Here is a 27306-nt window from a genome sequence, read left to right as displayed (position 1 = left end):
CGATAATGTCTTGATTTGCTTTAATCTTCCCGTTTAAATCAATTTTACACATGAATGTCTGTGTGACCGTAACGCACCATTGTGTGTGTTTATTCCTCGAGTGTTTGCAGAGGGCTTAGTATTCGCCTTTGTCTCAGCTTTTGTAGACTATGTATGTTTGTGTACCGCTTGTGTAGACATTTCTCCAGTGCCGTGGTGCATTCACATTTCTGCATTTTTGTTTGCTCTTCGATTGATTTAATTGCAGCAGCACTGACGGAGCAAGGGAAGCAATTGGAGCAGCTGTACCGAAACATCCGTAGCACTCGGCTGGCATTACTCCATAAGTAACAGTTTACGAAGTGTGTGTGCAGAGCAACATAGGCTGCTTTGGTAGAGTCTTTGCTCAGTCTCCTCGTTTTCTCACTTGTTTCATTCAGAGAGGTGAACGGACAGAGATTTTTTTTTTTTTTTTTACAACATTCAACAGGATAGTCTTTGCCGGCTTCTCTGGATAAACTACCCTCCCTGGTTTCAATCAGTAGTAATGAGACCATTTGTCTCACAGCGCTGCATAAGAACAGAGCTTATCTCTGTGTTTGCCATTAGAGGTGCTTATTGCCTCAGGAACAGCACACTGTCATTAATACTTGTCGCAGCAGCTATACAAAGTTTTACCCGGGAGTTCTCAACACCCTTTCAGCCATTTTTCTTTTGCGTCGTGGCTCAGGATAGATCGTTAGACGAACCGGCAACTTGTCCTGCCCCTCATTTATTTGTAATTTCTTTAATTTGTTAGGCTTTTAATGTTTTATATCGCTCTTAGTCCTCAGGAGAATACTGTATATTGGCCTCCCCACCTTTGGTACTCGGAATTGATGTTCACGTCTGATCCACCTCTTTTTTTTTTGCCATTTTTTTCCCTCTCTCTCTCTCTCTTTTTCCACTTCCATGCTCTCTTCCTGTGGTTGAGATCAGCAGAAAGGAGAGGAAAAGGCTCCTGCACGGATGGAGAGATTCATTATCTTCTGCTCCCGCTGTGCAAATTGCGCTGTCGCCGCTCACACCTGATAATTGGATAGTTCCTTAACTAAGGGACCTCCTAACCTTTCCTTTAAAGAACTTTATTTTTTGCTTTGCTCATCACTGCTGTGAAGTCCTACCTTTCTCTCCCAACAAATACCTTCTGTTGGGCAGGAGTTTAGGAGCCTACAGCCTCTTGCAACCTTCGTTTCCGTATGCACCGCAAACTCTGTGTCTAAAGAGTCTTCTATGTCTTTTAGTGAAATGGATCCAAACAGAAACCGTCTTCAAGATCAAAATACTGCACATCTTTTTCTCAGACCTCACACTCGGAGAGCTGTCTGTTGTACTTAGTCGAGTAGGGAGATGGAAATATCTGAGCTGTTTGCAAAGCATCGTTACGCTCATAACTTCTGCCGCCTGCTCTTGTGCAACATTGCTGCCCTTTCGCGGCTTGTCCGGCATTCCAAGCTACGCTCCTCACCCCTTGTTTGTGCTCGCCTGCCAAGGAGTTGCTGGGGGGGTTGTGTATGTGTGGTGTGTCTAGTCTAAGTGATGGGGAGGAGGCCTTTATAAAGTCTAAGGCCCATGTTAGGGACAGAAAAGGGGGACAGCATTAATCCAAGGGTTCAAGCCTATAGTTGTCACCCTGTGGGAGCTGGGAGGGGTGAGGAGGCAAAGGGACACTGACTTAAAGGCCTCTAGTCTGAACAATGGCTGCCCTGTGTGTTGGGGGAAAAAAGCAACGAGTTCACAGTTCAACCCTCCACATCCTTTTCTTTGACTCCTCTCTCGTAGCACGAATCTTCTCGTCGCCAAGTGTACACTTTCCGCTCATTACCTCTTGCACTCACCTCTTTGCCTCGCACATTTTCACAAGCGCAATCTTGTCTTTTGGTAGGCCGTGTTGTACAAGTTCTCACTCAGTTCACACGGATTAAACTGAACCAGTTCAAGTTTAAGGTTTATTGAAGCCGCACATGTTCACCAGGCGTGTTGACGACGGCTCACGCGTTAAACCAAAAGCACGACGGCGTTAACCGAAGCTGTCCTCCCGGTAGGATGAGCTTTGCTACCTCCGCTGTCAGAGGGAAGAGTTGTTGACAAAGACGGGCGAGACAAAAGACGTCTTCGCGCGCGAAGCCTTTCTGTTCGGATGCCGCGTTTGAATAAGCTGCCTCGAAATCAGCTGTGGCAGTCTTGACAGCTCGGTACGTATAACATCGCTCGGAGAATGATAAACAGACGAGATGTGACATAAGCAGCTCAAGCACGCGGGACTAATTGTTAAGCTGGTATCAAAATCCGATGGGATTTATTTGTGGAAAAAGGAAGAAGAAGAAATAGAAAAAGGCGACAGGTAAAGCTTTCCCTTCAAATAAAAATCCCCAAAATATCCTTTTAGATACAAACAGAAAGATGTGTAGAAAGTAGAAAGAAAGTCAAAAAAGGAAGTACATATTAAACAGAAATTGATTCTTCTGCACAGTTTTATTTCCTCATTCCTAGGAACTGAAGACGCAACATAACATCATGTGCTAACAGATAAATGCACCTGAATTGTTGCCAAACAAGGGATGCCTTAAAAAAAAACAGGAACAGCCGCAGGGTTGACTTTTCTCAGCGGTTGTCATGGATATATGTAAACAAGTTAAAAAGAGAAACTCTCTTCAATTGTTACTCATAATTGAATTAAACCATTCACTCACCGACTTCATTGTCATGCCGTTCGGCTCGTTATTAATTCAAGACCCGCGCTCCCACTTCCATTTACCGCATAATTTCTTCATTGACTAAAAGATTTTCCACTTCACGAGAGCATGGGCATGTCGGCGAGGAGGAAATTTGATCAGATGTGCTGTTTACATCGAAGCCGTGAGAATTCGGCGTAATTTGCGCGCTGTGGTGCTCTCGCCGAGAAGCGGTTTTGTTTTGTGAGCGGGAGAAAGGCACTTAGTGGAAGTCATAAAAGGGGATGAGAGAGGGAGAGATCACCTCCAGACTGCGAGCGGAGGATTATTCTCCCTTCGGTTAAATCAAAATTCCATTTCTGCTTCGCCTTCAGCAGGTTTGGACGCTCCCTCTGGCCCCTCACGCCTCCCAGTAATGCAATTAAGATCTATAAGCTTTTCCCAGGAATAAAGGGTCTGAAAGACGGATTGTTCCACGCTCCGCTGAAGTTGGGAAAATCTGTGTGCGTTCTTTGGTGTGCTCGTGTTTGTGTGTGTGTGTGTGTGTGTGTGAAGATGGATTGATAGAGGGGCGGAGCAAATGAAGGTAATAACAGTCGTCTCCTCGCTCCCCGCCCATTCAACCATTTCTCACAAACAGACACGAAGAAAGGGTTCGAGTTGTGTCCTACCCCCTCGAACACACACACACACACTGTCATTTCCCTCCATTCGCACCGAAATGCTATTGTGTTGCCATAGTGTCAGCGTGACTTTTCGAACAAAGCTTCTCTTTCCTAGCCAATTCGATGTCGTCCTCGCTGCTACAGACTGCTACTTTTTAAAACCAAAAAATACGCACCAGACGAGTTGTTTGTTGCAAATCCGCCGCGTGCTGTTTGCTTGTGTTTTTATGCTAAGCTCTGCGTTCCGCTGCGGGTTCTTTAGATGAACGGTGCATCGGTAATTGAAAGGGAACGCAGAAGGCAATGGGGTCTAATGAGCCACGTTCCTTCGGCTCAAGAAGTTGTTTTGGAGATAGCAGAGGAACAGACTGTTGCTTGTTTTACGGGACGTTCACGTACACACCTCACCTGAGTTTATGTACAGAGAAATGGATTGATATATATACATACACCGATCGGGGATCGATTGGGATCTAGTGAATTTGGAGGCCAGGTCAACACCTTCTGCTGTTCTTCATGTTTTTTGAGTTGCTCTTAAACTGCCGCCTCAGTGAGCTTGAAAAAAACGCTCATCAGAAAACCAATGGGAGGGAAGGTTTATCAATTTATATATACACCGATCAGGCATAACATTATGACCATCTCCCTAATATTGTGTATCTCCCTTCTGCCAGATGTGACTTTTCAGAAAATGGACATGGGTCTTGTCCATGTGGTGGGGTCCTATAGGTTGAGGGGAGGAGCCTCTGTAGATCAGACTTGTTCCAGTGCATCGCATAGATACTTGATCAGTTTGGGATCTAGTGAATTTGGAGGCCAGGTCAACACCTTGTGCTGTTTTTCATGTTTTTCTGTGTTGTTTCTAAGCCATTTGTGTGTGTGTGTGTGCCTGTGTCAGGCTGCATCCTGCTGGGGATGGCTGCTGGCATCAAGGAGTGTCATTGCTATGGGGTGGGGGTGCCTGGTCTGGTCTAGGTGGGTGCTACATGTCTAAGTAACATCTACACGAATTCCAGGTCCAAAACTTTCCCAGCAGAACATTGTATTGTCACAAGATGGTCAATGTTATTTACTTCTCCTGTCAGTGGTTTTAATGTTGTGGCTGATCGGCTGGTTAAATGTAGTTTCACTGAAGCTGAATATCTTTATCTCTTAGGAGTTTATCGTGTCCACAAATTATTTTCTAGATGCTTTTTTTAGATTTTGATCTTTCAGACAAATTATCATATGAAACCTGCATGAAGGGGATTAGGGACTCTCGATTGAGGCAAAGAGAGATGCCGGAAGTTGACGCCAATAAAGATCAATTATGTCACCTAAGAGACAGAGCTCTCTGTCCGACTTAAAGCGACTAGATTCCACTTAATTGTGCTCTATATTTGTCGTCATGTTCTACACTGCAAAAACTGCTCACTAAAAACAAAGTAATCTCTTGCCTCAGAGGTCACAGTTTAAGGTTTTGCTAAAAAATGCGCTGAAAATGCAGCCACACACTGTGCGTGCCAGAGTTTTTGATTAAGGACGCAATTGAATTTTCCTCCTCTCTGTCGTCGCCGCTTGCTCTGCCCCGGTTTTGTCGCTTCGCCAGAAACCGTTGGTTGTTCTGCGCGTTCAGCAGTGGTGTGGGCAGTGCCCGAGCGGTATTATGGCGCGATTGAGAAGATAATTGGCTTTTTCACTGAAGCAGTTTTATGCTGATGCAATTGAACCGGCGCGCGTCGTAAAGGTTAGGGCGATATTAGGCCCCATACAAATGAGAGCAGGACAATGCACACTGAGGCAGATGTCAAGGCCAATCTTTTCTTTTAGCTTAACCGGAGGGAAAGTGTGTCTGCTCAGGGGTCCGTGGACTCTGCTGAGAGAGTTGGATCTTCTTCTGTGCGGAACAAATGGAAGAGTCGGGGTGGGGGGGTGTTGAGTACGCCGTCACCACACACGGGCACAAACGGCGTGAATAGAAACAGGCTAAAGACCTCACCTACATATACACGGACATGTATACAGGACACATGGTGTTAATTTCTGAACAAATAACAAATAAACTTTCTTTGTAATCAACCAGTCACTTAAAATGTGTTGGTACTTTTACTGCAAAGAAAAAGATACAGATTTATCAAATCCAGAACCAATGGCGTGACTGCACTCCAACCCTCTCCTTCATAGACTGTAGTGCAATTCCTTCTGTTACATAGTTGGTTTACATTACTGTCATTACAGTGCTGCTATGTCACTTTAAAGACATTGCACAAGGCGTTGACCTGGCCTCCAAATTCACTGGATCCCAAACTGAGCAAGTATCTGTGGGATGATCCACAGAGGCCCCTCCCCTTAACCTGTAGGACCCATTAGGCTCCCACTAACAACAATCTGTTGTCAGCCACTACGGGACACCATCAGAAGGCCCATGTCCGTCCTCTGATGAATCACAACTGTTTGAGGCGCAAGCGTAGACCTACACAATATTAGGTCATAATGTTATGCCTGATCGGCGTATTTGTAGATTGACAAACCTTTTCCGATGAGCCTTTTTGAAGCACTGTTGAAGCTCCGGCTGTTGCTGCGCCGGCAGTCCCGACCGACTCCCGGTTAATTAAAAACTGGACGTAAAGAGGTGGAGCTGAGGCAGGCGGCTGACGCCTAGACTGACGAGCTAACAGCCTCCGAGGGCTTCCAGCTGTCACTCAAAGCAGTCACACTGTAGACACGTGTAGTTCTGCTTTAAATTTGGGTATTTCAGTTTGGAGGTGCGTGGGGAGCGAGCTAGCCTCAGGTGGCCTTCGGAAAACTACACCTCTGAGTCCTTGACATTACCATCTTCCTGATATTCAGTGCTTGTGTTGCATGATAACAACTGAACTGTCTCCATGACAACTTAGCGAAGGTCAACCTTGTGCAATGATTTTTTTTTTCTTCTCAACAATTGTCACTTCTTTCTGACGTGCGCAATAAATCAAACAGTCAAACGGACACCGAGCGCTTCACTGAAAGTCATTATAGGATTAATTATAGATGTATACACACGCATGCAGACGCACTGTAACGCCGCCGTTTGGTTTCTTTTTACCCCCTCACACCCTGCCACAACCTCCATATCTCCCATCAGTGTTATTTTTTTCACTCTCTTTATGATAAATGTTCAATAATTCAGACCGCTGCCTCCCCGCTTCTCTTCCTCTCGGCTCCTTTGTGTGCGACTGTAAGTTGCGACGCTCCGCTCTCTGCCAGCGAGCTGTGGTTGCCGCGGCCAGTCTCTGAGTGCCTTTGGTTGTAGTGAGGGAAATCAGCTGTGGCAGAGCTGTAAATTATTCCTCTGGAGGGCCAAAGGGGCTGGAGCCCACACTCGCCATACCTTTATCAGGGCCCAGTCGGCTCCTATGGGCCCCTTATCCGTCAGGCCTGAAAGGCCCCAGCCAGGCAATATCAATGACATGGACCACAAAAAGAGGTTGTTTAGTGTGCAGAGAGGGCGAGAATATGGACAGAAGGAAAGAGAGACAAAGGGAAGGGGAAGGGAAGGGGAAGGAAGGGGGGAGGAGGAGAGAGATGCTGTAGGGAATATCACATTAGTTATGTGTTAAATAAAATTAAGCATGGGAATGAATTAAGGGGACCCTTGAGGATCGAGGAAGGCAATCTGTGCATTTTTCAGTGAAATTAAATTAGTTTGTTTTTCTGTTCATTGTTCTTTGAAACATTTATTTGAAAAGCTGCATTGGATGTTATTTCATGACTGCCACATTTAACTGGACTGATACGATTACATAAAATTCATGCTGTTTTCAAAGGAAAATCTGAATGTTTGAACTTGTGGCTTATTAATACCACAAAGCAGAACTGTAACATTAGCCTCGGATATCAGATACGAAGGTTTGTATTTCAGATACTGAGCAAATGTCTCACATTCCCACTGTCGAAAACACTTTTTGTTCAGTTTTGTTGTTCAGATGTGTGTGAAATGCGGCTGTCCAAGGTCAAAAAAGACCAGAGTATTTTTTTTCCTCCATAAAAGCGCTTTAAAAGACCTTAAACGCACCTTAAAGAAAACGAAGGAGAGACTTTATTTTTGCTTCGTCGTCCCTTAGTCTTAAACTTAGCGTTGTAAATACGATCTTTAAAGCTTTGTTTACATGGTAGACAGACCTCTGCTGTCTCGTCCCCCTCACCCTCACTCCTTCTCCGTCTGAAAGAGGACTTCCTTGCATTCTGATTGCGGGCCTGTCTGTTCGTACGGGCTCTAAAGAATACTAATCAGCGAGGCTTCCTCCGCGTGCAGACTCTGTTCAGTCGAGGGATTGCAGAAAATAACAGGAGACCTATGATAAATGGTTCGTCTAATATTGCTCTTGTTTATTAACGAGAGAGAGATGCTGAGCCGGTGATGAGGTGTGTATTGCATGTAGGAGCGATGCCACGTCTTGTTTGCCGAGTACACGGATAAAGACCCACCGTTCTCCTTTCAAAACTGTCCAGAAAAGAATTTCGTTAACATAAATTTGTCTGCATTGATCTGCATTGTGTCGTTTCGGTTTTGCCTCGTACAGCGTTGTGCATCATTTTGGCCTGCAGCTGTCTTTTCACAATGTCTCAATTTCATCAAGAGGAGATTAGTCTTTAGCCTGCGAGCGAGCGCAGGTTGTTCCGTCCGTGCCGAGATTCGGGCACAGACAGAACAACACAAAGGGTCTAAACAGACGAAGTAGCTAATGAACAATTAAAAAAATTAAATTGGGTAGAGCAGGGAGAGCGAGATTTGACTTTACGTGCTAATTATTTCGGCGCAGTTGCACACAAGTACATCCAAACAACTAAGAGCAACAAAACACTCTGAAGCAAACTTTCTGTTTTTCCTTTCTGGTTTTCCACCGTTATAAACTTCTGCTTTCCAAATTAAACATCAAAGTTGGACTAAAAGAACACTCTGTGACTTGAGGATTGGCTTTGATTATTATGTTGTTGTTTTATCACGTGCTAAACTCAAGCTGCGATCGTTTAGTTGGAAGAGTATATTAGTTACCCACATGTGAATTTCCAAAGAACCACCATGGGGTTTTGTGTTGCTAGCCCCCGAGCCTCTTTCTCCTCTCTGTTTGTCCGCTGCTTTGTCTGTTTCTAAAACCAACCCTTAATTCCATGTGAGTGGAAAATCATTAACTCCCAGTATAAAATGCGACTGTGCCTGATTGCAGTGCAGCAACGGAAGCGTACCGATCTGAAATGAGAGGGAGAACCGTGCAGATGTTCAGGTTCCACCTTTTTAGCATTCTGCAGAATTCTGCGCATGTAAATCTGTGCTCCGACGCAGATGTTATTCGGCTTGCTAGCTCGTCTTTCACCCCGGAAAGAAACCGCGTGTAAAGCTTAGTTCGGCCTACCAGCTAGCCAGGGTTTTTGGGGGGTGGTCAAACGGGTTCAAGAAAACCCCCCTGGTGCTTGGCACAAGCTGTACAGAACACACACACACACTCGCACGGACACACACAGTGGAATCAGAAAACATTGCCGTCCAGGGATGCTTTCCAAAAATGCTAATGCGGCGCGTTTGACCTGTTGGTTCTTCCTACATATTTAAAGTCATCGAGACTTCACCAGAATATTGAAAGACGGTCTTGAATAAGGTTAAAGCTCTGCTGTTATCACATTAAGCCGGGAGTTCAGGCCGTCTTCCCTCTTTCTGTAGCTGGCGGCAAGAAGAAAAGGAGAGGCAGAAAAGAGAAGAACCATCTGAAATATTGAAAAGCTTCTCTTGTACGTACGCATACGCACACACGTGGTCGTGCAACCACTTTTTCTTTGTCCTCCTTTCCCACACAGACACACCTTTTCGCCTTACCTGTACGGGCCTTTGGGATGTGGCTGATCAGGTCTAAATACCCTCCCCCCTGGCAGGGATGTCTTTGATGGCTTTTGCCCAGCCTAATTTGAAGCAGGGCTCATCGCAAGCTTCCCTGTGGGATGCTGGATCAAAAAACAGCCAGTGGAAAGAAAGCTGGGCCTGGAGGGTTGTGTGTGCGAGCGTTATTGTGGATGCCCAGTGTGCATCTGTGACTCCGTAGTGAGTGTGCCAGTGGATGTGTGTGCTCACCTTGCCTGTTCATCTAAGGACTGCCAGTTACAACCAGTGAAAGGCGACAGAGGATGGGGGTGTTACTGACAGTCCTCGCCAAGGAGCCAGCGTTTCCATTTTGTTCGCTGGAAGCCGAGTGTGAAACTTTGATGAAGAGCAATTTGCATCTCTGGATGGCTATGAAGAGGTTGGCTTTGTTCAAGGCCACCGAAAAGCCATGCCCGCACACTGCTGGCTCCGAAACCTGCCCACCCTATCGCCCACCAGCGCCCACCCTCTGCCCTTCACCCTCCGCCCTCCTGGCACCACTTTTCTGCTGCTTTGGCCAGTGGCTATTCTAGTGTTATGTTGTGTGGCCAAGAGCACCTGCTGGGAGTCCTTTCATCAAGCCTCCCTGCGGTTTTTCAAAGCAGCCCCATGTACGCTTACCTCAAATCAGGCAGATAGAATGTGCATCCATACGAAACCATTTGTGGAGGCACGTTGATCAGTCTTCCACCTCGGCGTAACCTTAAGGCAACCTCAGCTGGGTAGTTCAAAGGTTTATAATGCATTATACTTTGCATAATCTCTGAAAAGCAAATGAAAGAAAGGTTCCCCACTGTCCTGTTTTTTTTTTTTTAAACTGAACAAATAGTCCCCTGTGACTGCAGAAAAAAACGGTTAATGAAGGGGGATGGTGTGAGAGACACTGGAACAGGAGAGAAGACAGGGTGGTGTGTATGTGCGTGTGGTAATGGGGCTGAGAGGCGAGTGTCTGGGTTTTATTTGTATTCTGGTGGCCCGGGGTATCCGTGGATACACCTAGGTGACTGGGAAGCATGCAGGAGGAGGAAGTGGGAGAGGGGTTATTCCTCCTCCTTGCACCCCGATACCCACGACGATTAAAAGGAGCCACACAGTGCGAGGTAACTTTAGGTCATTCCTGCCCAAAACATGCTCATCTGTGGATGTGTCCTCGCCGGTTTTAGTGTCCCCGTTGTTTGTCCGTTGAATGTAACTTTGGCAGCAGGATGGATCTACCTGCAAACTGCTCCCCATGTTTAAATTTTCCAAGTCGTTAAGAAACGCTGGTGTAGGATTTAATTTATACTGATGTAGATTTCGCTCTACTAGCTAAGGTTTATTGATTGCGTGCATAAATGGAACGCAGAACATGAACCAAACTCAGCTTGAGTTGTTCCCGAGTGTGTTTTGATGTTTTATGGAAACTTTTGGGGGTGAAAGATTTAACAGAATCCCCAGTATATGTCCATACGTCACTACGTCATGCTTGTTGAGCTGCACCTGAATGACCTCCAAGCAGGAGTTTGCTAAGGTGGAATGTTTAAAATGTCTGTTTTAAATGTCTATGTTCTAGGTAACACATTGAAAACGTTGAATAAAATCTTGTGGGCCTACCTGCTTCTATCACCGCTAACTACTGCCGTACTGCTATCCCTGCAGAATCTCCATTTAAAGTTGACGTGTCATGAGATTGTACCAGAGCTCATTTGGCCAGCGTACACAGTACTTTCATTCCTATGCCACAACAAAGCCTGCGCCAATTTGTTCCCACCACATTCTTTTTCTTTCTGCCCTCCTAATGTTCCCAAATCAAGTTGCTTTGAGGGCCAATGAAAAGAGCTTAGTCATTGTGCAATTTAATTCATGCACTCGACGATGACGGCACACGCAGGCCTTGAAGGGATTAGCCGAGAAAAACATGATTGCTTTGACAGTGTAAACCTGCTTGAGACACTAGTGGAGCTCTAAAGAGGAAGCTCTGGCATTAATGAGTCATTGCACTGACCAAGGCTGCTGTGGAGTTACGCAGGCTCGTTGCTCATTCATTAAAATGACAGCGGAGATGACTGCTTCTGTTTGGTATGTCGAAAATTTCAATACATGATATAACAACAGAACTGTCCGAGAAGTAAGTCAGCAAGCGTGAAGGCAAGGACAAGAAGGCTTTATGGATAAGTTAATATTTCTCTCTGGTAAGTTAGGGCTTAAGCATCGACTAGTCACCGATCACGTGACAGTAACAACATAGACGCCTCCGAGAAGACAGGTGAGGAGCCCGGTGGGTCGTTGCAGCAAACTAGCAGCGGTTCATCAAATGTGTGTACTACTTCACTAAAGATGAAGCCCATGCTACAGTGACATGTCAGTCCTGAAATACAACAAAAGTACTGCTGCAATGCACACTCCTCTGAAAAGGCATGCGCTATCGCGAGCAGAGGAATGGTGCAAATCCTCAACTTCACCAAACGCCCTGCAGTAAAAGAGGGAAGGGGGCTGCACATCAGCATTGTCAAAGTTATTAGACCTTTAGCTGCAGTACACGGAGAAGGCTTCGGATAAATGGAGCATTCTGTTTTTAACCCAGCTACACTATCCCATCTTCCAACACGCTGTGGCGTACCATTAAGTGGTATTGATTGTGCTGAGTGGCAGCCTGTTTTTATACAGGCCATACATAGCTGCAGCGCACGGTATGTAGCCCCTGAGCAGTCTGTTCTTAGCATATGTATTCAGGTTTTTCAGATTTGATTGTTGCAAAGTATTACTTTCGACTGTGTTTTTCTTAGTGACGTTATCAGCGGCTAGTTGGCGTCGACTTGACTTTCATCACATAACAGTTGACTCGTGCAACCTCTACTAGCTACAGTGACTTTATGCTTAATGCAAGGAAAAATGACTGATTAAAATAATAATAATTACTTAAAGGTCCAGTATGTAGGACTTAGTGACCTCTACTGTTGAAGTTGCAGATTGCAACTGACTACAAAGCTCTCCCAAATCCAATAGGCCCACCTCTCTTTCTAAAGCCAGTAATTGGTTTGTCTATTCTGGGCTACTGTAGAAATATATTTATGAACATTGTGTTTAGTATCTGCCCCCAGTTCCCCCTAAATCCTAGAGTGATTTAAAAAGAGGTAAAACTGCATTCAGAACAAGCTACGACCTTAAGTTTTGTTTCAGTCTTTTCTTCTTCTGCAAGGTCCGCATTGGTGTACAAATTCAGTGTCTAATTTCAGTGTCATTGTGATTTTCGGGAGGTGAGACAAATAGAGTCGACACTTGTCTGTAGACGCAGACCCCGGTGTTTTTCATTAAATATTTTATCACAGCCTCAGATTCAAATGTTTTGTCACGCCGAGGCATCTCCCTTCGGGGGGTCCGCTGCTCTCTCTCTAGTCACGCCGCAATCCCTGCATGTAATAGGTGTTTGTTTGTTTTTTTTATTTATATTCCTAATCAGCGATCACAGAGCGAGTAGACAAAGGAAAGGATGGCTGGCTGTTTGCCAAAGGGAAGAGGGGCGGGAAGAAGGAGGGAGTGAGGGAGCGTGTGACGGAGGCAGGAGGGGAAGGGCGGAGAGGTAACGCACAGAACGTGGAAGCGTGGCAGGAAAGACAAAACACAGGAGGGTGTTTACAATTTGTTTTTCTCTTGCTCAGAACGCGGCAGAGAGAGGCAGGGTCAGCGTGTCGCGGAAAGCGTTCCACCGTCGTCTCAGGGCAATTCAAGCGGCAGGTCTTTGTCGCCTTGGTAAATATTAGCATCTGCCTTGACTTTGAGGCACAAACAAATCCAGAAACTGTACAAATGCTATACAAGTACGCGGACGCACACATGCTCTGACTCCAGGTGACCTTTGCGAGGCTCTTTGTTGCTCCCGAGCTGCAGCCATTTGTAATTGAAATGAATTCCGTTTGCTTGTCAGCAGCAGGAGAAATTTGTCCCTCTCTTTTGTCCGCGGACGCTCGGCGCAGGCTTTATTGGAATCCCCGTCGTACTACTCCCCCCTTCCTCCCCCAGCCACTCCCTCTGGCGAGTGCTGATTTTTTTTTGATAATAAGCCCAGTAGTAATTTGTCATGTGGCCCAACCAGCAGCGCGCGGCGTGTGTGCGGTTTGGGACTTGAATGGCGATGGTGGGAGCGCAGGACCACGAGAAGGGGGGGGGGGGGGGGTTACGAGGCTCACAGCGAGCGTCGATTCATGCGGCCAGCGGGAACAGTGTTTGCACGGGTCTGCTTTTTGTTTTTTGTTTTTTTGAGGGGGGGCTTCTGAAAGCTCGCCTGTTTCCGCTTGTCTGTCAGTCACTTGCTGGAGGAGTAATTACACGACAGAGATTATGAATTTGTATTTCGCCACTTAAGTGTGGCTGCCACTCGCATAATAATTTATTTTTTTTAGAACATGTGATTGGCACTGATTTGTAATTGAAAAATTTAATTGCTGCAGTCATCAAGGCTATTAATCATTTAGCAATTATGCGCTGATAAAAAAGAGTCGATGGATGGATTAGCCGCTTTAAGATGAATATTTAAGAGTGTTATTCGGCGCGCGTTTATATGTTTGAGAAGCTACATCCAGCGTTTACCTCGCTGCATGCCGTGTCCTGCAAAGCATGTTCAGGTACACACTGAGCGCACATTGTTATACAGTGTGTGTGCGTTCATGTGGGTAGTCACAAAGGGATTGGACAAACTGAGGCTTTATATAGTACTGTGTGCCTCCCCCATGCAACACAAAGGGTTTATTGCCCCATTGGGACACTTATAATATGTGTGCGAGGGAAGAAGTGAGTAAGTGTCCATTTATGTCTGTGTGCTGTGCTCTGCACTCGTCAAGGTATTGCTAGCCAAACGCAATGTTAGCAGCCTCGCCCGAACACCTGCGAAAACGTAAACAACGAAAACAGAATTGAGAAGCTGAGAGAAATGCACTTTTGCAGCTGTTTCCAGAGCCAGTCAGTTATTTGTGAAACAATTCGCGATTTCAGCATGATGCCTGGCGTCCTCATAATTTTTTTCCTGCGTTCTGAGCGTTGACAGATCCCCGGTGAACCCAGAGCCGCGCAGGTTTTTACGAGCGCGCGGGGGAGGGGAGGAGCGCGGCCAAGGGATTGATCGCTGATAGCATTAAAACGACGACCCTGTCTGGGAAAGTGAGCGTCTGATAGTCTGACGAGATTGGAGTGTCATGGTGGGACGTGGGGGAGGGGATGAAGTGTGCGTGTGCGCACGAGTAACATGTTGGGTATCGGTGCCTTAGTGTTTAATAAATCAATGCAGGTCAAGTCTGAGAGCCGGATGTCACCCAGATGGCCCGTTGTTAGGGGGATTTGTTGTACGTGTGTCTGGTGTGTGTGTGAGGAGGTGTGTGTGTGGTGGTAGACAAGAGCAGTGAGGTTTCACTGTGCATATGTCACCTCTAATGAGTGGCACTGAAGCAGAAAGATATGACCTCATAGAGTCTCCAGGCATCACTGGAAGGAATACCATCACTCTCCATCCCACACACACCCAGTATTTGCACGCACCGATTAAATTCCCTCACCCGCACGCGTACCTTTTCCCCCCTTCCTCTTTCATCTGTTTCCTCGTGACGGACAGAATCGGCGCAGCGTGGCTCAGGCCGCTCCTCTGACGCGGCCGCTCGAGCGGCCGATAAGACTTTTTGCGGTGTGAAAACAAAAACAAGCCCGGCCCCGTTTGTTTTCTCCCTCCGCCACGTGTTCCCGCGATGACCCCTTCTGCGCCGCTACGCAATTAGCAGTCTCTGAAGCTAAGACGGCGCGGCACACACACACACACACAAACACAAAGCCTTCAGATCTCATATCGCTCTGACAATACGCTCACGTTTGTTTGTCCCGAAAGAGAGAGTTGAAAGCTCGGGCGAATGACATCAAAAAGAGACGAAAGCTTAGTTTTAAGCAGATAAGGATAGAGGTAATTATAGCGATGTCAGACTATCGGTTTATCGTGTATTTGTATGTAATTTTAGGAGCTTTTCTGTGCGCACGGGTGTGTGCTCATGTAAGATTTCACTTACGGCTTGTGCTGCTTGTAACTGGAAGTGCAGTAGGGAGGGACATTAACGGAAATGTGCATCATTTGGTTTCATCGGTGCGTATCTTCATATCTTCAGGTTTGCAAGTGCCGCATTAGCCGTTAGCGCCTGCTCTAGGGCGTCTTCGCCGAGTTCTTGTCTGAGATGCGCATGCATATCGGCCTTCTCATTTTTCGTCCGTTTGTTTTGGTCTCCGTCTAACGCGTTCCCACAATTTTGACGATCCAGTTCAGGCGTTTTTGGATAAAGTCTCATTCTCGGCATGCCCAGCAACAATGCAGTGTGTCAATATATATACACGCTAATTATCGATATACGCCTGCAGGTCAGCGCTGTGCTAGTTTGCAGAGGACTCAAGGCCACCTTTGGTTTACAGCATCTATGTGACTCTCTGCAATAGGAATGATTGTGCCTTTTGTCGTTCATGTTTTCGACTGATCGACAAGAGAGGGAGTATAGCGGGAGACACGAGGTCTGCAAAGAACATGTGTAAAGAGAACTGTAACATCAAAGGAGGAATACAGGAAGAGGCTAATACTTCTAATTTCTTGCAGCTCTATCCTATTATGTCTAATTTGTTTCTGATTCTGTCTTTGATCATCCCTGTGTCCGCGTATCTTTATGTCTTCTGTTTTCCTTCCTCGTTCCTTTTCACATCTAAGCTGCTTTGGTTGAGCTGCAATGCTCCGTTTGTGTAAGGCGGAGCTAGGATAGGACGGGGGGCCCCAGGATGCGACAGGATTTGGGAGATCTTCGGCTTTGGCGCGCGCCCGAAGCAGACACCGTCGTTCTTGGAGTTAAATCCGGGGATCCGGGAACAACGCAGAGCCGCATTAACAATGGTGCAACATTCCCAAAGTGATTTTTTTTTCTCTCTCTCTTCAGTAGGCCAAATTAATAAAGAAAAAGCTGACTAGATCATGGTTAACTATCTGAAATAAACTCCTCAAACAAGCTCTACGGGGCATTTGTAGGGACATATAGTGTCATAGCACAGGAATATCAGTTTCAGTCTGAAAATGCGGAATAAGCAAAAGGCTGAGAGAGGCTTCATCCGTCTGAAGCGGCGCAGATTCAAGAGCAAAGTGCACTATATGCTTTTTATGCATGTCAACTGTAGCACACACTGGTGGTGTCATGTGAACATTAAAGGTAGCATGGCAAAGTAGTTGAGAAATGTCATTCGTGAAGCAAGTGTGATGAAATTGCTGCTTGAAAAAAAAAAATAATAATCCAAGTCTGTGCAGTGTCTCTGCTTGTTCTTAGACAGACACCTCTACAACGCCTGCAGTCTTAGATCAAAATAAAACCATGCATGAAACCACTTATTAAGGGAAAAGTTTCACAGTCGGAGACAGATTCCTCTTTTCTTCTTTTGACATTTTCAAACAGCCAGCGGAAAAAGTCAACGTCCGCGAGAACAAATAGGAATTAAGCAGTCATTTTGGAGCACTAATATTTGATCAAGGTGTCAGGCAAACATGGATGACTCCGAGGGCGTGCCTTTAATTATCCCTGCCACTGTGAGGCAGAGGCTACAGGACGAACAGGATGTTTGAAGTGTGTCTGTGTGTGCGTGTGTGTGTTTTGCATGTATGCATTTATTTCCTTCAATTAGGTAATGATGTTATTACAATGTATTCAAGCTTAATAGTAAAATTGACATTACTATTCTGCACCACAGCATCTCTCACCAGCCTCTGTGTTAATCCCCATCACAGCAAAGTGAGTCATATCGAGGCTCTTCATGTTTCTCTTTCCTAAAACACAGAGTAAAGTGGTGCAATCTGTTTCCTTCAAACAAGGAAACCGATGCAGACTTAGGAAGAGGTGTGAACAGATTTGTGCGCACGCTCGTGCAGATGCACACGGAGGAGGGATTAACCTCCGTGAAGTAGTTGCGTGTGAGTAGCAGCTGCACGGGCGTTGCTTCCACAAAGCCTCTTAGGTGCCCTGATATTATTTCATCCTGTTTCGGCATTGTCCTTTTGAAGTCCTCTGCCTATGACGTTCCACTTTGTTTTTCGCAGAGTCCATTTCACTTGAGTCAATTCATTCGGTGTTAATTGGTCAAATTACAGGGAGCGCTACTTATTTGACCAAGGACTGTCTTCTTTATAGGTCCCTGAGAGAAACTGTGACACTGAAGCAGTTGAGAACAACTTATTCGCTGTGCACTTCCTATTTTTTTTTATATATACAGTAAATTTACAAGAAGGTCCAGTAAAGACAGAGAGAAGTGGCATGTAGAAGGAAAAGCATGGATTAAGAAGACAGTATAACAAGTTATATTATAGACTATCAAACTAGAACGAGACAAACTAAGCTGTATAATAAAATTCTTAAATGTGCTGGGACAGTGCTGAGCAAGAGATACAGAAATAGCCAAAAGTGAATTGAAGTCTCTTTGAATTAAAGGCAGCGGCAAACTAGAGTGCCCTGATTTTGCAGGATAAGGAGAGTTGTTGAAGATCTCAACCTTCTCAGAGAGGGGATCTCAACCTTCTCAGAGTTAAAGTGGGAAAACATCTAGACTTCATAAGATCACTGCAGATTAGAAAATTATCTGGGTTCTGAATCATTCGGCGCTTTGTGTGTCCACCTTTGACCGCTTAAAACCTACGCCTTGGTGTTGAAGGCATGCGATTGTCTCTCCGTTGGAGTGCAGATTTTCACTCATCTGAAGGTTTAGCACCCACAATATCCCAGCAGATACAGATGCCTTCACTGGTTTTGGGATTTTTCTGGAGCGCTATGGTACTCTAGTACTTAGCAGAGATGCACAGCGCAGTCTGAGGTGCAGTTGCTTTAGTTGGGAGCCAGCAATCCACGAAAGTCCATTATTCACTGAGATTCAGTTTTTAATTTACGTTTCTGCTGCAGACGAGGACAAAACTGCAATAATCACAGTAAAGTAGAGTCATCCGAGCTCATTCACAAGTGTTTTTTCTCTACCTTTTCTCTGTGAAGTCAAAATTTGATGCCATCCCTTTAATCTCCGTCACACTGAGCTTCAGAGTTCTTCCTCCTCCTCCGCCGCACGATGCAACTGTCACCCGGGTCCACCTTTGACGGCCGACGCGCCCTGCTCCGCTCACCTTTTGTGCGCTGCATTAAAGATTCACGTGTTTTCGTCTTGAGAAAACTGAAGCCCTCATCTTGCCCCCTTGGGCCTGGCTCTCCTGTGTCCAGAGAGGGGGGGGATCATAAAATGGTAACAAGCTTCTTTGAACTGGAAGGTGCCGTTTGATGTGCAGTGAGGAGCATAATATATAGTAGTATTTGATCTGGCCAGCTGTGTGGATTGCCGGTGCGCACGTTCTCCTCACATCTCCTGCCTTTGTAGTGTGTGTGTGTGTGTGTGTATCAGAGTCTCAAACACCAGTGCAGATACAAATATACTCCTCATATCAGTACTTAAGCGCGTATTCATTCCCGTGTGATGATATTAAATGTACATGCTTAATGTAGGCTGCTACCTTTAGGATAGTTGAGCTTTGAGGAGTCAGGTTGCCATTTGAGTTGCCCTTTTTACTTTTGATCATTGCGTGGTTCACGTGTTGATTATGGTCATGAAGTCAAACTCATTACAGGAAAACAGAACGCTTCTTCTGGCCCCTTCCTCTGTTATTCCGCTATTCTCAGCTGTACTGTTGCCATTGTTGTATTCCGGTCCTTTCCACGCAATATCTCACTGTCTCCAGACGATTATTGGGGAACCGGACAGGCCTTTAATCTCCTCAAAAGACCAATATTACACTTGTCTGCTTTACTCGCACACACAAGCGCAGACTCCTCCGAGTGCTCCCCACTCCCTCACGTTTGTGGTTCAACCTCTGCTCGCTGATTAACGGCCTCCTTCCCTCCGCTGACACGCTCCGTTCTTTAGCTCTTTAGCCGATCACAACAATGTGGAGGACCATCTATTTCGTTCCCCTCTTTTATCCCACGCTCTCTCTCTCTCTCTCCATTCTCACCCGCTCTCTTTACTTTTTGCCTCATTTTTCTTCCCTTCGCTGCCTTTGCCGGGTGCTCCTTAGACTTGTTTACAGCCGAAGAAATACTGCGTCATATTTTTCTGCTTCTTTTTGTGCGCTGCTTGTCACGAATGCGCCGTGCTTCGAGGAAGATGTGTTGGTGCTATAGTTGCCGGTGCAGGGCACTGAGGTAGTGCTTCCAGATCCACTCCAGTCCGGGTCCTATGTCCCCTCCAAAGAAAACACTTCTTTTTGGAAAATAAAAACTCAGGAAAAAAAAAGTGGAAAGTTTTATGATAGTTTCACGTACTGCTAAGAATCAGGTGGAAAGAATATATAATCAGCAAGAAGTTAACTGGAACTGAAAATGCAGAGACAGAGCATTAATTCCATAATTGTCCGTTTACACAGACGTTCTTTGTTCAGCCCAAATTTTCATCGTTACACTGCAACGATGACTGCTTCAAACACTCAGCGTTGAAGTTCTAAGTTTATTTTATTCAAATTGGATTTTCTCTTGTACTTTACTTTCTCTGTGATGGGATATCTGAGCAGGGTTATACTCTGGCTTCTTCAACAGATCAACAGGGTCAGTTTGGGCTTTTCTTAGTTTCAGTCCTCTGCCATGTTGTACATTCTCACTGTGTCTGGGGTATTTTATGGGAGATGCTATTTGCTCCCAGGTGCCCATGATCAACAGTGGTTTTTGCATTTCTTTCAGAGTGGATTAGCCAGTCTTGTTATTTACCCCTTGGTGTACGGCATGGCAGAGACGAGCACCGAACTTTGCGTAGCCAACACTGCTAATTTGTATTCATTCCTTTATTCAGACTTGACTTAATCTTGCAAAACTCATTGAGGGCATGCCCTTTGCACCCAGCAGAAGACTTACGAAAAAGCTGTTAATGCTGTTAAACTGTCTGTTCAAACTGATTTAAATAAAGATGGATGGCCGAACAGCTCCTCAAAGGTGAAGCCAAAGCAAGTAGAGCTCCCCCTGGTGTCTGGTTGCAGTATAGGTCATAGGCACCACCTCCTCCATGTTAGTGGGTGGGACTTGGGCCGAACTAAAACACTAAAATACACGTCAAATGCACGTTCAAGTGTCAATTTTACTGATAAGTTTCGTTTTAGTTGTGATTTGACGCTATAGAAACAGGATGTACCTCCTGATGACTACCAGTTGCCATGCCAACGGCTCAGCGAAGCCGCTCCATAGGACCGTGGGAGTTGGAAAAAAATAGATAAATGAATAAGTGAAGTGTATAATCCAACATCCTTGTAACTGGTGGAGGTAGAGCAGAGCGTCAGTTTAGTCAGTGCAAGGAAGTGGGGACGCATTGTCCATATTTATATACAGTCTATGGTTTTAACCCAAACCATGATCTTCCTAAACCTAACCAAACCACTACTTAAAAAATGGAAATAATCAGTCGCTGACTTTCATCTTCAGGCAGGCCGTACAAACCCTGAAAGTTCTGTGTTTGATCCATTCTTTCTCTTGTCCCTGCTGACTATTAGTTTGCTCATTTTTACTACCTCACCTGACTTCCTGTTGAGTTTCTCTTAGAAATGTCCAGCATGAGCCAGCCACGCTGACTGTTTTCACCCAGGTGCAAATACATCTCTCAGCAGGCAACAAACAAAAAGAGGTTTTATTATTTATTTAATTACTTGGCAGTTAATTGTGCACCAGCATTCTGGTGTATATAGATGAAATGGCAATTTAAATGCAAGACAAATATACGCAAGTCAGAGACAAAGGTAAAAATGTGAAGGTGTAGCTGCACTTTACATAAATGTGTGACATAAAGAGGTTACCTGACTGACCGTACAGTTATTATACCCCACAAACCATCAAACTGAAACGCAACCATGGAAAACAACATGTACTAAAATTTTATATATGAATATAAGAAACAGTCCTCTTTTGATCAAAAGCTAGTTTAATGAGGATGCTTGCATTGTGCCTGTGTGCTTCAAAGCGGATTAAAGTATGTGAGTGCCTCTGATAGAAGGATGGTAAATAATCTCAGTACAACCCTGGTTGTCTGTTTCAGGCCATTGTTATTGGAGCAAATCAACATTTTAGGAACTGCACTCGGCAGATCCTAATTAAAGGTGACACGGTGTTCCCAAAGCTATTATTGTGGTATTGGATGTTTGATTTCCATTTCCCTTTTGCCGTGTGAGTGTGTATTATGTGTGTAATGGAGTGGGCAAATTGAACGACTTCAAGGCAGGAACTGACCTTTACCTGTTCTCAGGTCGAACCATAGCATCGCTGGTCGTGTCGTCAGTAGTGCTTGGAGAAGAATGCTAAGTGTCCAGCACGGGCATTGTGTGGATGGAGTGGAGGCGATGTGAACGGCAGTAGGTCAACGTGGTCACTCATTGATCACATCGCTCTCCGGAGAGTGACGTGAGTTGACACTACGTTGTCTTTAGCAAGGGTAGACGGCAGCAGCAACTTATGTGTGTCCCAAACATGTATTGCGGCACCGTGATCAATAGGAATGGCATCCTTTTCATTTGTGTCTAGTAGCAGTATGGAGCAGTTAAAGTTAGGCCCATATATATTTGTACACTGAAACGTTTTTCTTGTTATTATATTATAATTATGTATTAAATATAGGCTTAAAGTGCTTAAAAATCAAGTCCATTTTAAATAAATAACAATATAAAGAACAAAAGAAGATCCTTTGCAGGCAGTGACTTCACATCTGGAACCCATGGGCATCACCAGAAATTGGGTGTCCTCCTTTGTGAGGCCTTCGCCAGGACTTTACTGCAGGTTGCCATTTTTTCATGGGTTTTCTTTATTTAGTTTTGTCCTCAGCAAATAAAATGCATGCAGGATCAGACTGAGGCCAGTGACTAGACCATTGCAGAATATTACACTTGTTTTACCTCACTTGCTGTATGCTTTAGATCATGATCCGTCCCAGTCCTTCTCAGTACCTTTTGCTTCTCGTCATTGGGGTACCGGTTGCTTAGTTTCATTCAGAACTGATTCTCTGGCTTTTGCTTTTTCTTTGTTTTGCAAAATCTAATCTGGCCTGTCTACTGAAGCTTATGAATGCTTTGCACCTTATGAAGTCTTGTCTTTGCGATCGACTTGGATAATGGTATGCCAACCCCCTAGAGAGTCACTTGGCTGGATGTCGTGAAGCAGTTTTACTTACCATACAAATCACTCTGAGACCATCCGCCGCTCTTATCCTCCATGGATGTCCAGACCTTTTTATATTGCTAAACTCACCAGTTTTAAAGTGAGTGGATCAAACTGTTTATATGGCCACTCTTAATGTTCCTTCTATCTCCACCGGAGTCCAAACTTTAGTGAACCTAATTGTAGGTGATAAAATCAAATTAACGGAAACCTATTCTGTGGGATTTGATGGTGTTTTGTCTGTTTTGTGTGCATCTCATTTGTCTCTTTTAGTTTCAACCTGCCCAAGGATTGCAGCTGGGCATTACACTGATCAGCCACGACATTAAAACCACTGACAGGAGAAGTAAATAACATTGACCATCTCGGCACAATCCAATGTTCTGCTGGGAAATGTTTGGACCTGACATTCATGTGGATGTTACTTAGACATGTAGCACCCACCTAGACCAAACCAGGCACCCCCACCCAGTAGCAATGACACTCCTTGATAGTAGCAGCCATCCCCAGCAGGATGCAGCCTGACACAGGCACACACACACCAGTTTAGGAACAACTCAAAAAAACATGAAAAACAGCACAAGGTGTTGACCTGGCCTCCAAATTCACCAGATCCCACAATTTGATGGTGCAATTTAAAAGTATACAAGTTTAGCAATGACTCAAGACTGAATAAAATCAGCTAGTGAGCAACCTCAAGCTCAGGTTGTCTGTCTACTATTCACTTAAATATTCATCGCTTTTTCTGTCTGAGTACAGACGCCGGAAAAAAATAAAAGGGTTCAGGTCGAGGTGGAGGCGTGTTCGAGTAGGTATGGGCGTGTGCATTTGTATAATGTATGTGTAGTGTTTCTCTCTTCCACATTCGCTCTCACACCTCATAATGCAGGTTTAGGCTGTTCCATATGGATGACGCTCACATATGACAGGGCTCGCCGCATCAGGATGTAAATGTAAGCAGCTGTATGTGTGCATCAGCAACTCATGAGAAATGCCAGAAGATGTGTGTAGACTTCTTACACATAGTAATTCTACAATTAACCATTTCTTTATACATTTACCCAACATTTAGAGCAGATCATTTATTGTAGTGGAAGTGATTTCTCTGTCTCTGTTTCTCTGTGTAGTGTTCTGTTGTGTGTTATTCTGGTGTCGGTTCCCGAGCCTGGTGCAGCTGAAAAATGAGTTGTATTTGTTAGCATATTCCATATTTCTTTCATTTCAAACGGTGTGATTCAGAATTCAAAACCCCCAGATGAGTGCACTCTTATGAATGTAATTACTGGCTCTGAAGATGGATGGTTATAAATTTTATTGTAATACTAAGATTTTTACCTATAGAGGGGTTGTCATTTTCAAGTAGAGTCTTCTGAAAATACCTCATGTTAAAAATGCCCACTTATCATAGTCCACCTTTCCTTGCTACTCTAAATAACTGTGGTAAATGTTTGTTCCCATTGTTGCAGTTTTTTGCCTGCGTCTTTTCAATATCTGCGTGTAAGTGCTGTCATCTGCTCAAAGGTTAATTAAACGGATATTTTATTTTGTAGGGGAGAAAGGGAAAAAGCTTTTCAATGCTTTCTGCCCCCAGAATAAGAAGGGCCAAGGTGAATTGTATTATTTTCCATTTTGTCCTACAGATAAGAGGAAACAAGAGCTAAAAAAAAATAAAAAAAAGGTTTGTAGGGAATTGATGCTTCTGCATTTTAATTAATCCTTGTAAAGGCGACACGTTGTAAGCCAATCTGTCACCGGGACCATTTTCCACCCCCCTTGTGAGGGAAGCAAGCTGGTTTTGGGGAGGATTAAGATGACCCCGAGACAGGAGGTATAATATAAAGGTGAAGGAAAATCCTTATTTGTGGAAATCTGACATCAGGTTTGCTGTGATCTACAGTAGTATTGTGAATTTTACTGCCTGGCGCGTATCGTGTGTGTGCTGCAGCTGCTTGTGTTATCAGGCCGTAGGCAGATATGAAGGGAAAGATGAAAAACAGGTAGGGTAGACAGGGAGAGATGGGATTTATGCTAACGTGCTGGTAAGAAGGAAAAGGATTTATGCCGTCCTTTGTGAAAACTGATGCCATTACACGAGACCCCACCTCGACAGCCTCGTTCCCTCTTTTCTTTCCTTTCTGTGCCCCCATTCTCTCCTCTTTTTTCCACCTTCTATTTACTTTTGCCTCTGGCTCTGACTACTCTGTAATCCCCAAGGACATGCTTTTCATTTATTCTAGGCCTAGCCCTTCTTCAATTCTATCTCTGTCATGTCTTTAAGGTTCTCGTTTTCTTTTTTCTCTTGGCTTGGAATCAATACTCAGCGCTGGTGGTGTGTGAATGTGTAGGCTGTCTCTATCTTTTCTTCAATCTGCCATACATTATCACGCATTAGTAAATTTAGATATAAGAAGCACTGGTCCCCACTGTGATGCTGTCAGTTTTCTCTGGCATGCACTTTAATATTATGGCTCCCGCTTGTACTGTCTGTCATTACTCCGCCTTTTAACACGCACCATGGGACATCCAAGTCTGCAGACATAAACAACTAGCTAATCATCTTTGCTAGCTTTTCCCTTGCTAAATGTGTAGAATACATTGTCGGGGTTGTGCCGTGTTTGGTGGAGTTCAGCAGTTTTCAGAAATGCAAAGCAACGCAAACTCTATACGGATGTTTTATTTCATACCCAAACCCACAGTCACGTGTAGCAAGCTAACGCATGCTAGCACATTTTGTTGTCCCGAATCATCCTAGACCTAGACTGTTAAATTAATCCAAAAATGCTTACTCACAGCTTGTGTCTGACAACAGTATAGTGGCACTTAGTGAAAAGTGAACTCTTTTTGAAGATGTGTGTAACTTAATGTTTGTATGTTGCAGTTATTTGAAAAGTTTGAAAATGCTGCTACGTAACCAAGATGGCTGCCATTGAGGGTGAGAAGCAAGGTGCTTAAAGCTGAAGGACTAAAACTAAATAATAATAATAATAAATCATCTAGCTGGCAAACTGAAATCAAAACTAGCTTGTCTTTTTTTTATACTTTGGTTTTTGTATGGCGGTTAGCACTGATGCCTCACAGCAAGAAGGTTCCGGGTTTGAATCCGGGCCGTTCATTGTGGAGTTTGCATGTTCTCCCTATGTCTGCATGGGTTTTCTCCGGGTACTCCGGCTTCCTCCTACCGGTCAAGAGTTAACTGGTGATTCTAAATTGGGATAGAGTGGCGACCTGTCGAGGGTGTATCCCTTAAACGAAGGCTCCTGGCTGTAGCAACGTAGTTAGCATATAGACATGAGTGTGATATCGGTAGTGTGTAACAGTATGATCCCACCTATAGCCAATTTTAATCTGAACTAAGGGTCAGTGAGGTTTCAGACTCCCGTGAAACAACATGGAACAGCACGAGTCACACTCCCTGCTTGTCAGAAGAAAATCACTCTGACGTAAACTCCCCTCCCCCGATATATTTCATCATGGCAAGGCAAGGCATCGCTAACAAGCCAAGCGAGTGCTTTCTCTTGTTCAGTGGCTCTCGCTGTCAAGTACAGGGATTTTTTTTTTTGCCTCTCCCCGTGACGGACCCAAGTGCTTCAATTTTCCCCTTGCTTGGAGGAAGTGACTGCACAAAACCTTCGGAGTCCATAGAAAACTGCTACACAGAATCAGAGTCGGTTCTGCAAAAAATGGGCTGTAAGGTGGATCAAGAGGCAGTTAAAATGGAGGAAATCCTCTGAGCCAGTCCAAGAAGGCAGTTGAGATGTGCTAACCGTTGCTCATGCAGTGTAGTATTCACCCTCAAGCTCTGATTCCAAGTGTTTTACTAGATTTAGTCTATAATACTGAAAATCAGTTCCCAGCGACACCACGCTGCTTCACCTTTTTCTTTTGGACCTGTGGTAACGGTAAATATTTCTTCTCTCTCCACAGCAAAGAAGACATGTGCAACCACAGACTTCGCCTGTTCGAATGGACAGTGTGTTCCTGCTAGGTGGCGCTGTGATGGAGAGCCGGAGTGTGCAGACGGTTCAGACGAGGCTGACGCAATCTGCAGTAAGTAGCAGCCCAGACACAATGACTGACAGATAGTCAAACGCAACCACACAAGTCCTCAATCGTTACCACCAAAATATTCAAACGCAGAAAGAGTGAAGGCCATGGGGACGGGTATGTCAACACACATGCACTTGTTTCTCTTACGCAGGTTTGTATGGGTGCATGCCCTTGTATGTCCTTTGTTTAAAGAAATAAGAGTTTTGTGAAATTATACAGAAGCATGGCATCATAGTTTTTGTCTCTTTTACAGTCAGGTATTTGTGTGTCAAGTAGCTGACCGGCACACACGCGCACACACACATTTTCCTCAGCATAACATGCTCCCAAGGTCGCTTATTCTCAGTGTGTCACATCTTGCCACTCTTCAGCTGCTGCGCCAGTCCTCTGTTTCTTGCACACGGCCTCAGAAAATTTCTCTTAGCTGCTTTCTGTTGTTGGCTAAATCATCAGACGCATGACCTCCATACATGGTTGATGCTTGATCAAGGCCGCGGAGGGCGGAATAGTGGATAAGATGTCTACTTGTTTCACAGTGTTTCCGCACAGCACAGTTGCAAAGTGGAAAAATTCGATTCAGAAATAATTACTGAGCGCTGAAAACACATCTTTCTTATCAGTCAGTTTATTACACAGGAAAAATGATTTTCCCTGAAGTACATGGTCAGTTGTTCAGTTACAAAATGATTAGTAGAGCGTTTTTTTGGATATCATTATGCGGCCTGTTTCAACCGATACAGAGAAAATATTCACACAATTGGGTAGTCCTACAACCAATCAAAGCCATTTTGTTGTGAACAAATTCAACTCCATGGCACTCAGATGATTTGTATGGCCAA

General features: G+C 44.8%; 1 protein-coding gene across 1 annotated transcript in view; it reads left to right on the top strand.

The window, feature by feature from the left end:
* Window positions 1-27306, top strand: part of lrp8 (low density lipoprotein receptor-related protein 8, apolipoprotein e receptor) — a gene marked incomplete at its 3' end in the record, with an annotated part of 164864 nt that overhangs the window by 51353 nt on the left and 86205 nt on the right. The window contains exon 3 of the mRNA XM_084547835.1: window positions 26345-26467. Within this exon, the coding sequence (XP_084403961.1) occupies window positions 26345-26467 (123 nt within the window). The remainder of the gene's footprint in view (window positions 1-26344; window positions 26468-27306) is intronic.

The sequence above is a fragment of the Chelon labrosus genome (genome assembly GCF_963514085.1).
Source record: "Chelon labrosus genome assembly, chromosome: 7".
NCBI classification, from domain to species: Eukaryota; Metazoa; Chordata; class Actinopteri; order Mugiliformes; family Mugilidae; genus Chelon; species Chelon labrosus.
The sequence above is the reverse complement of the archived record's forward strand: the minus strand, read 5'-3'. Positions and strand labels throughout refer to the sequence as shown.